Source organism: Natator depressus, chromosome 2 (assembly GCF_965152275.1).
Source record: "Natator depressus isolate rNatDep1 chromosome 2, rNatDep2.hap1, whole genome shotgun sequence".
In the NCBI taxonomy this organism is placed as follows: Eukaryota; Metazoa; Chordata; order Testudines; family Cheloniidae; genus Natator; species Natator depressus.
Genome location: NC_134235.1, coordinates 59,264,520 through 59,279,991, shown reverse-complemented (window position 1 = coordinate 59,279,991; position 15,472 = coordinate 59,264,520). Strand labels below are relative to the sequence as shown.

Genomic DNA, 15,472 nt, shown 5'->3' with positions numbered 1-15,472 from the left:
CATGGAAATATGATAATCTTCCTTCATCTCCACTTCAGTCAGTGTAGTGAGACGACTGAGCATGTGACTTGGAGTAAGGAACTTCGAAGTTCTAATCTTGTCTCTTTCATGGACTGATTTGTTTATCCTTGGGCAAAATACTGAACTTCTAATCAGTCTCAGTTTTTGTTTCTGAAAAAATATTTTCTTCAAAGGGATGTTCTGAAGATCAGTAAATTGCTACTTGTATAGAAGTCCCTTTAAGGATCGACTGGGGTCTCATTGGAGAGCAGTCTGTGTATTTGGTGGAGTGAGGAGCAGGACTGAATGAACATGGGGAATGAATTCTGACTTCTTAAACTATAAGCCCAACAGGGCAGGGATATGTTGGTTTTGTTCTGTACAGGGCAAAGGACACTGCAGGAACTAAATAAATAATAGTCATAATATACAAAGCAGTCCAGATAGCATTGTTATAGGACAACAAATCCATTCTGCATAGAAAAGAAAGATTTCACTCATTCAGAAAAGACAAATGTCTTCCAGAACCCAGGAACAGGTATTTGTATTTCAGTGCAGGGGTGAGGGGCAAAGGAGTTAAGGGAAACTGAGAGAGATCAACTGGGAACTGAAAAAATGTGTGAGGGTATTAATAATGTGATAAGATACAATAAAATATTCCTCCAGGGACATGACAAGAGAACTGCCCACTCCAACGTGAAAGCAATAGTTTCTTTTGTGCACATACATTTGTTTTTCAAAATGTCTGTGGCTGGTGGTCATAAATTTAAGCAAAGAATGATGCAACAGCATAGGCTGTATTTTTGGATTAGTTCGGCTTTGCATCTATACCCTAAAGTTGCCCTAAATCTGGGGGTCAGTTCTGGGAATCTCTCTCCCCTACATGCGGGATTCTCAGGTTGCACTGACCTGTTGTAGCTGCTCCTATACCAACCCCCTCCCTGCAGCCAGTGGAGTAAGTGGTCCACTTCGGGGTGATGTACATTAGATTAACCCAGCTACATCACTCAAGGGTGTGAAAAATCCACACCCCTGATGGACATAGTTAAGATGACCTAAGTCTCCATGTAGACAGTGCTAGGTTGATGGAAGAATTCTTTCATTGACCAAGTTGCTGCCTCTTTGGGAGGTGTATTACCTATGGCAGCGGAGGAGCCCTTCCTGTCACCATAAGTAGTGTCTCCAATGAAATGCTACAGTGGCACAGCTGCAATGCTATAACTGTGCTGGTGAAGTGTTTCAAGTGTAGACAAGCCCTTAATGATCCCAAGGTGGCAGAAAAGCCCTTTTGGACCACAGGTAGCTATTTACAGCTTGTCTACACAAGGACGCTCAGGGAAATTAAACCACATTAAATCCCTGTGTGGATGCCCTTACTCAGAATTAAAGTGTCCTTAATTAAGTTTACCTTAATTCACTTCCAAAATGGAGTAACTAAACCAAATTAAGGCCACTTTAATTTTGAATAAGAGCATCCACACCAGGGTTTAATGCTGTTTAACTAATCTACTTGAAATTCACACATTTAGTTAGTTTGGATTAATTTTCCTGAATGTCTCTGTGTAAACGAGTCTTAGAGTAGCTTTAACTTTGCTCTAAATTGCTCCAGGGAAGAGCACAGATTTGTCCAAAATCAAGGGAGCACAAAGATGGCCTTTGCCTCGTCCCTCCTGAGCACTGTCGAGTGCCCCTTTGTCACAGCTCAGGAAATGGGCCCTTGTGTTTAGGCTCTAGCACAGGAAAAAAAGTGGGAAGTAATGGACTGGAATTGGGTTGGAGGGAGTGAGATGGTAAAAGAAGAAATATTAACAAGATAGGCAGGATGGGAGAAGAGTAATAGAAGCAACAGTATAAAATTTAAACAAGTAGATTTAAGGGCTCATAATATATGCAAAAGATGGTGTCAAAAACTGTAAGTGTATTTTACTGGATTTTCTAATGGTTCTGTTCTGTCCTTCCTGACGTGCCATCACTATGATAATACTGCTTGCCCAGTTTACTTTTCTCCATAAAATTTGCAAAATTATGTGGAGATAAAAACAACAAATCACTAGAGGGCAGACTGTGGAGCCCTTCCTCCTAGCAGTGTCTGAGCATTTCCTCATGCAACTAGTCTCGCTGAAGTAATGAAACTATTTTTATTATTTGTATTACAGTAGCATTTACAGGCTCCAAGATGGACCAGACCCCCAGATTTAGGGCATTCTTTCAAAAAAGGACTAGATAAGTTCATGGAGGATAGGTCCATCAATGGCTATTAGCCAGGAATGGTGTCCCTAGCCTCTGTTTGCCAGAAGCTGGGAATGGGCAACAGGGGGTGGATCACTTGATGATTACCTGTTCTGTTCATTCCCTCTGGGGCACCTGGCATTGGCTGCTGTTGGAAGACAGGATATTGGGCTAGATGGACCTTTGGTCTGACCCAGTATGGCCATTCTTAAGTTCTTATGTTGTGCTAAGCACTGTATAAATACATAATGAGAAACAATCCCTGCTCTTAAGAACTTACAGTCTAAATAGGCAATTCAGAGGGAGGGGAAACACAGGTGAAGAGACTTGCCCAACACCACACAACGGACAAGAATAGAATCTTAGTCTTCTAGGCCCCAGTCTAATGTCCTACCCACTGCACCACTACTTGAATGTATATATGCTCATTTACAAGTGTAAAGATTGTAAAATGCCATTTCCAGTTCAAGGGATCCATTTCTAATAATCTGCTATAATTCATTATTTTGAACTTTATCTATATTTATGCAAAATTTAGGTCAGTTTCTATTATAAATATTTATATAATAGAGTTTAAAATAATCTCTATACAATTAAAAGTAGCTCTTCATTTCTTTTATAAACCTCCACTAATAGCCCCCTTGAAATACTAAATGGCACTTTGTGTCACCAAGGCCAGCAAAACATCTGAAGTCTCTTAGCCAAAACATTTTAGAAACATAAATAAAAAAAGTTAGGAATTAAAAACCAACAACAAACAAACAGATAAGATAACACCACGAGCCACATTTACCATTGTACACCAGCTCATTCTAGCACCACAAAGACAGCTGTAAAACTGGCTTAATTAGCTTCTTAAACTGGGTTTACAGCTTCTTTGCATCACTGGAATAGTACAAAGCAGTTAGTGCATACTCCTAACATTAAAACTTCTTTCTCCGCTTTTACCAAATTTCCCAGAAAAACTCTACGTTGGGGTGAGATGTGGCACCTGATATTTCAGAAAACTTGGTTTCTTTTTTGAGAAGTTAGGAGGAACATTCACAATCAAGCCTACAATATAATGCAGGGGTGGCCAAACTTACTGATCCTCCGAGCCACAAACAACAATCTTCAGAAGTTCAAGAGTGGGGGCGTGCCAGCCGGGCACTTCTCGCCCCACTACTGCTGAAGCCCCGAGCCCTGGCAGGCATGCCCTGTGGGGCTGAAGCCCCAAGACCCCCCTCCCAGCTGTTTGCTGCTGCCTCTCCCTATAGTCGCAGCTCCCAGTTTGCCAGTTCCAGCAGCTGCCATGCAGGGAGGGGGTCATGTGCCCCCCAAGATTTTTGCCAGGGTTTGCTGGCCCCACTCAGTCACATGGTGCCACAGGACCCGCTCCCTGCATGGCAGCTGCTGGAACTGGCAAACTGAGAGCTGCGACTATGGGGAGAGGCAGCAGCAAACAGCTGGGAGCTGTAGGGAGAGCCATTGCTTTTGCTGCTGCCTCTCCCCACAGAGTTAAAGCAGTGGCCCCTTCCTGCAGCTCCCAGGTGTTAGCTCTGGGTGGAGAGGCAGCGGCGAACAGCTAGGAGCTGCAGGGAGGATCTGCTGAGGGTATGGGAGGCGGGCGTGACTTAAGCTGTTGGGGCGGGAGCAAACCTTTAAATTGTGCTCTCCCACTCTCAGCAGGCACCAGTCATCTCTGGCCGAAGATCCTAGCCCCATCACCCTGCTGCAGGGCAGACGCCTTGAGCTCCCCCCGCCAGTCTGGTACATGGAGAATGGGGGCGGTAGGGGTGCTCCGTGAACTGCACTTTAACTGTAAAAGAGCCGCGTGTGGCTCACGAACCATGGTTTAGCCAGTGGAATACTAGCTTCAATCTTAACTATGGAGAGGCTACGGCCGCTGTAGAATGTTCTAATCTATTCAGTGCTCTGGACAGTTAAATGCAGGATGACATAGTTATCCAAATTCAGCTTATTTCCAGACTTACCACACCATTTCACTTTCCAGTTACGATTAGCATCTACACCATGGCAACGAAACTGAGAGTTCTTTGACCTTGTTTTTCTCCAAAATCGATCCTAGTCATAATTTTTAAAATAATGAAAATAATTGAATACATGTTGATAAAACAACTATGTACATATAACAAATCATCTATGTTAAAGATGCTCAGTGCAATATTTTAACTTTCTTGCAAGTCAATTATATCCTTAGGTCAGATATAATAAAGTGATGGATCAGATCATTACAGCATTCAAATGAGACTTCTATCTATAATCATTCCATCTTTTCGATCTTAATATGTTTTCAGAAACATTAGCCAAACTACTTACATTGGTCCAGCTAAAATGGTAGCCATCCACATTAAATACTGGCATGATGTAGAAATACAGCTGATTTAGCATCCTTCTCATGGCGGGATCACTCTGATATGTCTGAAGAGCCTAAAGGAGGAAGTAAAATAGAAGTAGTTTCTATAATAAAAGGGTTTGAAAAGTAAGTATTGTGATTAGCTAAGCCAGTCACATGACTGTAGGCAGTTAGTAGTACTGGAGGGTTTACTTCTGTAACAGGAGCTTGGCCTTATTCCATTACTGCTATTCCAACAACTGTGCTTGAATGGAGTATTGTCTGTCCATAAATGAGACTAATAGCAACACAGTAATGAGAATATATTCTGAAAAGATTTTCAAAAGGAGACCATCCTATTGTTAGTTAGTTTCAAACAGACAGGAGAACACTGGAACTTCTTGTTCTAAACAGAAACAAGTGCATTGAGCATTAGTGAGATGATTGGGCAAAGGAGCTAAAAGTCAATGGGCCAGATCCTCAGTTGGCATGAATCAGTTTAGCTCACACTAAGTCAATGGAGTTATGCTGATTTGCACCAGCTGATGATAGCACCTAATATTGGTGAGGTCATAATATATGAAAGGGTATCAAAAGGCAAATGATGAAGGTCACATCGTATGTGAGATAAAGATCTCTTAAATTAAAAATCATCAACCCAAATTACTTCTCCACTTACAATTGGGCAAATCCTGTACCCTGCACCAAGCCTGTGTACCATATGTTGGACCAGTAATTGAAGGTGGAGGAAGTAATTCTTCCCCTCTGCCGGACTCAGGAATGCAGTAGCCCATGCATGTGCTGCACTCCTCAACAGAGTTCTGGTTTGTCTATGTATCTGCAATTCCACCAGCCCCACAGACTCTCCTCCATTGTATGCAGAAGTGTGCAATCCTTCTGTAACTACCACCATCACTGGGCATTAACTCCAGTGTTCATGCTTCAATGCAGTAAAGTGCTTAATCCTGTGCTTAACTTTGAGGGAAGAAAGTGCAACACGTTGAATGTAGACTACGTAGGCATGATCCCAGCATCTGGCCACCCTGTGCAATGTACCCACATCAGTTCCGTTCTACTGAAGGTCCTCAAGGCCCACACAGGAGTTGTGGTGGGAGGAGCAGGATTTACTTAAAACCGATGAGAGCTAAAATTATTGTTACTCACAAATGCTAGGGCTACAGTATCAGGTCAGGGAATTTAATATCTATGCAGCTTGGTCCTGCAGATGCTCCAAGTGTGACGCTCCCATTGAAGTCAAAGGATGTTATCCTGTGTGACGTAGCTACAAGAATGCTCTCATAAATTCGCAGCAAGGGATATTTAGGTTAGATATTAGGAAAAACTTTCTAACTGTAAGGATAAGTAAGCATTGCGACAGATTACCAAAAAAGGTTGTGGAATCCCTGTCACTGGAGGTTTTTCAGAACAAGTTTGTCAAATGCCTGTCATGGATAGTCTATGTATGCTTAATCCTGCTGCAGCATGGGGAGGGGGATGGACTAGATGATCTCTGGAGATCCTATCCAGCCCCTTCATTTCTATGGTTCTATAATTGGACTTGTCTGGGGACAGAGGTACTGGACACAACTCTTCCTCTATAGCAACCATGTTATTGTTTCTATGAACCATTTTTCTACACTAACTTTGTTAATATTAGAAAGCCACTTCAAGGCTACCCATCAAAATGGTTACAAATCTTTGTATTAGTAACACTGCTCTGCTGGACTAGCAAAAGATAATTTTGTCATAATGGAAGGCTTTGCTTACTCCTGCAGTGATGGCTTAGAAAAACAAGACCCTGATCCTTTAGACTTAAGCATTTGCGTATTTATGCAAATTGAAGTAAACGGGGCTACTCATACATGTAAAGATATGCAGGTGCTTAAGTCTTTGTAGGATAAGGGAAATTATAGATGCTGTAAAAGTTCTGTATTGCAATGAAACAAACTCAAAATGTGGGTTAGAGCAACTGAGCATCTCTTCGAGGCTTTTTTGTAGGGAGAGAGGATTTAGTTGAGGAAGGGATAGACTTTTTTTGCCATCTTATGTTTTCTTCTCATTAACAAATGCTACCAAGTATAGTGGAGATCCTGTCCCTATAATGAGGATTTCCATGTCAAAGATATTGAGTTTGAAGTAGCCTCTAGTTTTTGTTTTCTGTATAGTGCTCTTAGGCTTCAAATCATATACTGTAACTGTGCTCTTTCATAGGATCTGTTTTTTACCTGCAGTGTCGCGATGTATATTGTATTACCAGATTGATGTAATATGATACATACTTCTTAAAAATCACACTAAAATGCTTTTGGATGTCAAAATCTTCCTCAGTAGGGCACCCAAATAATATTTATAAAATATAAATACAGTACATAATGAAATTGTGATGAAAACTCAGAGAAAAAATTAAAAAGTGAACTGAAAAGGGTCATATGCTTTAAATTATATGAATAGTTGTAAAAGGGTGGCCTGCCCCCTTTGCAGGATCAGGAAGCCAAGGGGTAGCCAGTCCTGTTTAATTAGCTCCACCCTGCCACACCTGGATTGGGTACAGGAATTAAAAAGGGGGGAAGCCAAGCAGTTAGGGACTGAAACTGGATCTGGAATGTACGCTCAGCTGTGGCAATCATAAGAACATAAGAATGGCCATACTGGGTCAGACCAAAGGTCCATCTAGCCCAGTATCCTGTCTAGTGGCCAATTCCAGGTGCTTCAGAGGGAATGAACAGAACAGGTAATCATCAAGTGATCCATTGCCTATTGCACATTCCCAGCTTCTGGCAAACAGAGGCTAGGGATACCATCGCTGCCTATCCTGGCTCATAGCCATTGATGGATCTAATCTCCATGAATTTCTCTAGTTCATTTTTTGGACTCAGTTATCCAGCCTTAGGGCAATAAAAAAGACTGTCTCCATATGTACAAATAATTGAATCAACAAAATTATATTTCCAATAAGAGTTAGGGCTGCCAAGCGATTAATAAAATAAATTGCAGTTAATCACGTGATTAATTGCACTGTTAATAATAGGATACCATTTATTTAAATATTTTTTGATATTTTCTACATTTTCAAATATGTTGATTTCAATTACAACACAGAATACAAAGTGTACAGTGCTCACTATATATTTATTTTTATTACAAATATTTGCACTCTAAAAACAACAAAAGAAATAGTATTTTTCAATTAACTTAATACAAGTACTGTAGTGCAATCTCGTGATCATGAAAGTTGAACTTACAAATGTAGAATTATGTACAAAAAAACTGCATTCAAAAATAAAACAATGTAAAACTTTAGAGCCTACAAGTCCCCTCAGTCCTCCTTCTTGTTCAGTCAATTGCTCAGACAAACAAGTTTGTTTCCATTTGCAGGAGATGATGCTGCCTGCTTCATGTTCACAATGTCACCTGAAAGTGAGAACAGGTGTTCTCATGGCACTATTGTAGCTGGAGTCACAAGCTATTTACGTGCCAATATTTACATGCCAGATACGCTAAAGATTCATACGTCCTTTCATGCTTCAACCACTATTCCAGAGGACATGCGTCCATGCCGATGACAGGCTCTGCTCGATAACAGTCCAAAGCAGTGTGGACCAATACATGTTCATTTTCATCATCTAAGTCAGATGCCACCAGCAGAAGGTTGATTTTCTTTTTTGGTGGTTTGGGTTCTGTAGTTTCTGCATCGGAGTGTTGCTCTTTAAAGACTTCTGAAAGCAAGCTCCAGACCTTGTCCCTTTCAGATTTTGGAAGGCACTTCAGATTCTTAAACCTTGGGTCGAGTGCTGTAGCTATCTTTAGAAATCTCACATTGGTACCTTCTTTGCATTTTGTCAAATCTGCAGCAAAAGTGTTCTTAAAATGAACAACATGTGCTGAGTCATCATCCGAGACTGCTATAACATGAAATATATGGCAGAATGCGGGTAAAATAGAGCCAGAGACATACAATTCTCTCCCAAGGAGTTCAGTCACAAATTTAATTTTTGCATTATTTTTTTAATGAGCATCATGAGAATGGAAGCATGTCCTCTGGAATGGTGGCCGAAGCATGAGGGGGTATACGAATGTTTAGCATATCTGGCACATAAATACCTTGCAATGCCAGCTACAAAAGTCCCATGTAAACGTCTGTTCTCACTGGTGACATTGTAAATAAGAAGTGGGCAGCATTGTATCCCATAAATGTAAACAAACTTGTTTGTCTTAGTGATTGGCTGGATGGGAAGTAGGACTGAGAAGACCTGTAAGCTCTAAAGTTTTGCATTGTTTTGTTTTTGAGTGCAGTTATGTAACAAAAAAAAATCTACATTTGTAGGTTGCACTTTACCGTATTTGTATGAGGCTAATTGAAAAATACTGTTTATCATTTTTACAATGCAAATATTTGTAATCAAAAATAATAATATCAAGTGAGAAGTGTACACTTTGTATTTTGTGTTGTAACTGAAATCAATATATTTGAAAATGTAGAAAAACATCCAAAATATTTAATAGATTTCAATTGGTATTCTATTGTTTAACAGTGCAATTAAAAATGCGATTAATCGCAGTTAAGTTTTTAATCACGATTAATTTTTTTGAGTTAATAGTGTGAGTTAACTGCAATTAATCGACAGTGCTAAATAGAGTTAGTACAGATGGGGATACATGTAGCATTAGTCTGGATCTCAGGACATACTGGGATAACAGGGAATGAAATGGTGGACAAGGCAGCTAAAAGTGCTATAAGAAATGGAAGGACTGACACAGAAATACCCTCGAGTAAACAGCAATTCAAAAGCCTAGTGAAGAAAAATTTAAAAGAGGAATGGCCAAAAATTTGGATCAGTGAAAAAAGAGGAAGAGGAATTTCTGAATTGTGTTCTAGAGTTGAGGATAAGGACATACTTCAGGGCCCCGATTGGACAAATGAAGTGATTTTGTTCAGAGTACTGACTGGCCATTATAGCTTAAACAAATAAACAACCACAAAGCTGGACTATGTGCGTGCTGTAACTGATCACCTTTTATGGGTTCGTAAGGGCTTTGATAAAGGAAGGGAAAAGTTACATTATGTTATTTAGTAAAAATATGGGGGAAATGCGATTGTATTAGAAAGGTGTTGTTACGTTATCTGAAAGACACAGGGCAGAACGAGAAAATATGAACTGCTAGCTATTTAGGGGAGTATAGCTGGTGTTGGCTATTGAGTATCCAGTCAACTCTGCTTTCACACGGGGGTGTGGGGGGTAGGGAAGAAAGGCAAGGGCCAGCTGCGGAGGAGAGTAGTCAAGCTGGGTTGTGGCTGGAGAGCAGAGTAGGCTCATTAAATAAGGGGCCAGGCTCCAGGGTGGCAGTCATGGGGCTGCTATTCCAGAAGAGAAACAGGGAGCAGGAGAGGCTGTCAGGGGAGGCAATGGGAAAAAAGGCCTCCAGGGAGAAAGCCCTGGGAAGTAGGGCTCAGTCAAAAGAACAAGGAAGAATCCTGCAGGAGGCCCTGAAGCAGGAGAGGATGAAAGAGACAAATGGGAAAAATCTCCTGGGAGCTACAGCCCACGACGTGCTGGGGAACTGTTTTGTAGTTTTTGCTTATGTCTGGAAAAGAAAAGTGCCTGTAAAAAGATTTTGGGTCTGACAGTGGGTCTTTTGTGGGCTGGGGACAAGTCAGCATTTTACAGGTTTTTTTCCCTTGTAAATAAAAGTAATACTGTGACTATAAAAGAGAAATAATGCAATGACTTAAAAATGATCTCACATCTTCCTCTATGCCTTAGGCAACATCCAATTTCAAACAGTTGATAGACTTCTCTGTTTTGTTTTGATGCTTGCTATCTTGTGAAATGACACTGTGAAAGGTTTTGGAAATCAATATGGTCCCAAAGCTGTACTTTTAAAAATATCAAGTTGAGTCTTAGAATTGACTTGAATGATTCATGTGTTTCTCTTTAAAATGTTTCTTTTAAAACATTTTAAAGGTTTATTTTAAAACTTTGTAACTATCATCTGATTTAAAACATAATGGACCCAGGTAAAGCTTTCTGACTGGTGTAAATCAAAATTAACTCCTATGAAATAAATAGTTACCCATGTGTAGAACTAGTGTAAGTGACAACAAAATAATTTCTTTATCTTAAAAAATATTTCTCTCATATACTGTTTTTCTTTTTACAAACTTAATGCTTTATATTTGTAACAAGACAAGACAGGTTGTGTATTACTGTCAAATGTTATGTCTTGATGGCATCCACGAGGCCTTTGCCATTTTGTCTAACAATCACTAAGGTGTATCATAAGAACAGCCATACTGGGTCAGACCAAAGGTCCATCTAGCTCAATATCCTGTCTTCCGACAGTGGCCAATGCCAGGTGCCCCAGCAGGAATGAACAGAGCAGGTAATCATCAAGTGATCCATCCCCTGTCACCCATTCCCAGCTTCTGGCAAGCAGAGGTTAGGGACACCATCCCTGTTACTATTATACTATGCTATATTACTATACTATAAAAAAGGGATACGGAATAAGACGGAGAATATTTTATTGCCCTTATATAAATCCATGGTATGCCCACATCTTGAATACTGTGTGCAGATGTGGTCCCCTCAACTCAAAAAAGATATACTGGCATTAGAAAAGGTTCAGAAAAGGGAAATTAAAATGATTAGGGGTTTGGAATAGGTCCCATATGAGGAGAGATTAAAGAGGCTAGGACTTTTCAGTTTGGAAAAGAGGAGACTATGGGGGGAAATGATAGAGGTATATAAAATCATGAGTGGTGTGAAGAAAGTAAATAAGGAAAAGTTATTTACTTGTTCCCATGATGTAAGAACTAGGGGCCACCAAATGAAATTAATGGGCAGCAGGTTTAAAACAAATAAAAGGAAGTTCTTTTTCACACAGTGCACAGTCAACCTGTGGAACTCCTTGCCTGAGGAGGTTGTGAAGGCTAGGACTATAACAGGGTTTAAAAGAGAACTGGATAAATTCATGGAGGTTAAGTCCATTAATGGCTATTCGCCAGGATGGGTAAGGAATGGTGTCCCTAGCCTCTGTTTGTCAGAGGGTGGAGATGGATGGCAGGAGAGAGATCACTAGATCATTACCTGTTAGATTCACTCCCTCCAGGGCACCTCGCATTGGCCACTGTCGGTAGACAGGATACTGGGCTGGATGGACCTTTGGTCTGACCCAGTATGGCCATTCTTATGTTCTGTTCTTATATTCTATCAGTATCATACTCTGCAACCTGCCTTTTGTAATGTGTATCTAATCCTCAGAATAATGATTAAAGTGAAAAAATACTAAGTGTTAAAACATATATTCTCATCACCATGACAAATACAACTTGTATGTCAACCACTAGTCATTTTTCTCCATTACAGTTTGTACAAAGCATTCAGAATATAAAATAATTATATTTTACATGGCTTAATCCTGCATTCCCGAAGGAAATCAATGGAAGTTTTGCCACTGAATTCATTGAGAACGAGACTGGACCAATACATGTGGAATAGTATTAATACCAAAAGAGAAGATGATATAGGAATGTTGCCAAAATCTGATGGAGAAAAAATAAACAGTGACTGATAAGAGAGGCCCATGTCTTCAGTTGCATAAACCAGCAAACCTACATAATGATTAATAGAGCTATTGCTGGCTCACCCTAGCTGAGGATCTATTCTATATATAAACACACTGTGCCACAGAAATGCTAGAAGTCACCAAGGCTGCAGATCAAAGAGTACTGAATGAATGAATCTATGCATTTTACAAAGGAAGGGAATTGATGGCAAATGACAAGGCAAGGAGACAGGCTTCAGAGAAACTTTTAAATTGTAGACAAGCTAGTTGGGCCTAATAACTGTATCCTGTCCCACAATTCATTGTCTTTACATTTAAGTTAAGACTTGCTATTTCTGGTTTTGGATTAATAATTATTAACGCTGACTTAGCCAGTTACTATTTTAGCACTGAAAACTGACTCTGTTGTTGTTTCCTCAGCAATCATACCATAACACTATTTCTAATGAAACAGGCTTTTAGCTCCTCTCTGTGTGTTCAAACATCAGTCATAGCATCCTTATTGAAAGTAACTTAAGATGTTTGTTATTTTCTGTACATTTTAAATTATAATCAGGTCTGGCCTTAGGCCAAGCAAAGCAGCTGCTTGATTGGGCCCATGTAATTCTGCACTGATTTGGTAAATACTGAGTTATCCTATCTTCATCTCTGGAGACAACTCATAACTTAATCTGCTCTCCTCTCTTACATCTTAGGGATCTGCTTTTGCTTGGAGCCCTACAAGTCATAAGCCTGATGCTAGATCTGTGATTCCACATGAGGTAATAAAATGCAATTTCATGACTCAGATAGAGATCTTAAAACATAGGGTCAAATTTTCAAAAGTTGGACCTTCAACTGTGCCTGAAAAATGTTTGCAAACAAACCTTCCCTGCCATTTTGGGGTTGTACAAGAAGCATCTTCTACTGGCACTAGATTAGAAACAGCAGCTGGAAAAATAACAAAGTATTATGTCCTCCTGGGAATGTTTAGCAGGGACCCTATGGGAAAACTCCAGAAAGGAGAAGGACCCCCTAACTTAGGTGCCTGAGACAGGTGTAGTCCAAGGTCCAGGGTGCTTCAGCAGAAGCACTGGGAACCACAACTTGTGGACTACTTCCTGGTTCCTGCCAGGAAGTACCCTTTGTCTTTGCAGCAGAAAGCTTTAGCAATAACTGAAGCTGGGAACATGAGGCAAGCAGAGAGGAGTCTGCTGGACTGTAATCCCATTCTGTGTTTCCTAACAGAATAAAACTTTGCTCCTCTGTGGTTTGTCTGCGTGGATCTGGTGAGGTGGATACACACTGGTACACAACACCGAGCACACTGGGGAACCTCCAGCCCAGTCCCCCAGAATTGGGTAAAAAGCCACAAGACAGACTTCCTGTATCTTGAACAATCTCATACTGGGATGGTGAACAAGAGAGGAGGTTACATGTGAATTGTATGGTGGCTGGGTCAGAGGAGAAGAGAAGGGGTTATGGAGCCAGCAGCCCGATCGATATGCCAGGGCATCCAACTGTAATCCCAGGAAAGACTGCATACCCAGCCATCCACTGAGTCTAGACAACACAGTGTTTTGGGGTAGGGACTTTTCTGCAGTAATTCAGTGTCTAGCAGCATTAGAAGATGCAGAACTCCATGTTTCTGTGCGAGGGCGGGAGAAATGATCCATAAAGGATTCAGGGTCCATTGGTCCCAAGGTAGGCCACAGAACCACTTAGGAGGGAGGAATAAGTGGTCTGTACCACCTTTAGAGAATAGGAGTACTCCAAGTGGCCAGGTGGAGGGGTACCCAAACATTTATCCCTAAAAATTCTGCAAAATGGATGCCCAGCTTTGGACAATTTGACACTTAAATCTTATTTTTTGGCTATGTTAACCCCAGGAAATGTTTGTCCAGGTGCTTTCAATCCAACAGTTTGAATACATAGTCTGTTCAAATTGCTGTTGAGACACAGTGACAGCTTCTAATAGTAAAGGGGATAAACAGTCACCTATAACTTATTTACTTTCCTCATTGTCTAAATTGTCCAACATTTGACAGTTAATTCTGAAAGTCCTTTTCATGCTAAGTAGTACTCCCTCACATGAGCAGTCCCACTGAAGTCAATGGGTCTACTTGCAAAGTATTATTCTGTGTAATTCTGTGTAAGAGTTGCAGATACGGGCTCTCATTAGGGTGACCCTATTTCCCAAAGGGAAATGGGACATTGCTGTGGGGCTGGGGTTGCTTGTTGCTGGAACTCTGCTTCCCTCAACCTTGCAAGAGGCTGTCACTTATGCCTGGAACCGCGCCTGGCCCCCCTGAGCCCTGCCTCCCCTGTCTGCAAGGGGCTGGCATTGCTGCTGCCCCCCCCACATTCCTCTGTATCACACCCCACTTTTTGACAAAATTGGGCATTTGTCCCATTTGCTCTTGCCAACTTGATCAGTTGGCAAGAGCAAATGGAACAAATTCCCTCTTCTGCCGAAAAAGTCGGGACAGGTCGGACAGGGCTTATAAAAGGGACTGTCCCGGCTGAAACAGGACATATGGTCACCCTAGCTCTCATGGAATATAGGACTGTATTCTTCCTCTGTGCAGATGACACTGCTGAGCAACGATGGCTGTTCTCCTATGTTTCTAAAACTAATCGGTCTCTTTATTAAGAGAGGTATTTACAGAGGTTCTGTGCCTGCAGCTAGCATTCCAGTAATGTGCACACAGACTGGGTCCCTAGTCTCTCCTCTAAACTCTTTGATCCTGTAATCTGTGGTCCTCCCTCCCTTCATGTAGGTCAATACATGCATTGAAGAGAAACATAGGGCTAGTCTACACTGGCAGTGCTTTAACATGGCTTGTGTGGTCGCGGCAGAGCGCTGAGAGAGCTCCCAGCACTCCAAAGAACCTACCTCCATGAGAGGCGTAGCTACCAGCACTGGGATCACAGCTCCCAGCATTGGTGCACTGTCTACACTGGCACTTTACGGCGCTAAAACATGCTGCGCTCGGGGGGTGTTTTTTCAGACCCCTGAGCGAGAAAGTTGCAGTGCTGTAAATTGCCAGTGCAGACAAGCCCATACTCACTAGTTTAAAAGCCCCTGTGTGTATTGGTGTTTGAATCTCCGAGTGATTGATAGCACAGACGTCCACAAATAGTGATTATCACTGGAAAACTCCTCCTATAGGCACAACACAGCTGCAGTGATACTTTTATTTCATCAAAATGCATTCATGTGGTAAAAAAATGAATAGCTGCAATCTGAATGAAAGTAATTTTTACCTTCACAAGATTATTGTGGGTTGTCATGAAGATGCAGTTGACAAGTTTAAAATGCACAACAAAAATAACATATTTCCCTACACTAAGAAGCTGCAG

The 15,472-nt window shown here is 41.1% G+C and overlaps 1 protein-coding gene across 1 annotated transcript in view; it reads right to left on the bottom strand.

The window, feature by feature from the left end:
- The window catches only part of CPA6 (carboxypeptidase A6), a 112,667-nt gene that overhangs the window by 13,442 nt on the left and 83,753 nt on the right, over positions 1-15,472 (bottom strand). The window contains exons 7-8 of the mRNA XM_074943059.1: positions 4,549-4,659; positions 4,203-4,293 (exon numbers count right to left, since the gene is read on the bottom strand). Of these exons, the coding sequence (XP_074799160.1) occupies positions 4,203-4,293; positions 4,549-4,659 (202 nt within the window). The remainder of the gene's footprint in view (positions 1-4,202; positions 4,294-4,548; positions 4,660-15,472) is intronic.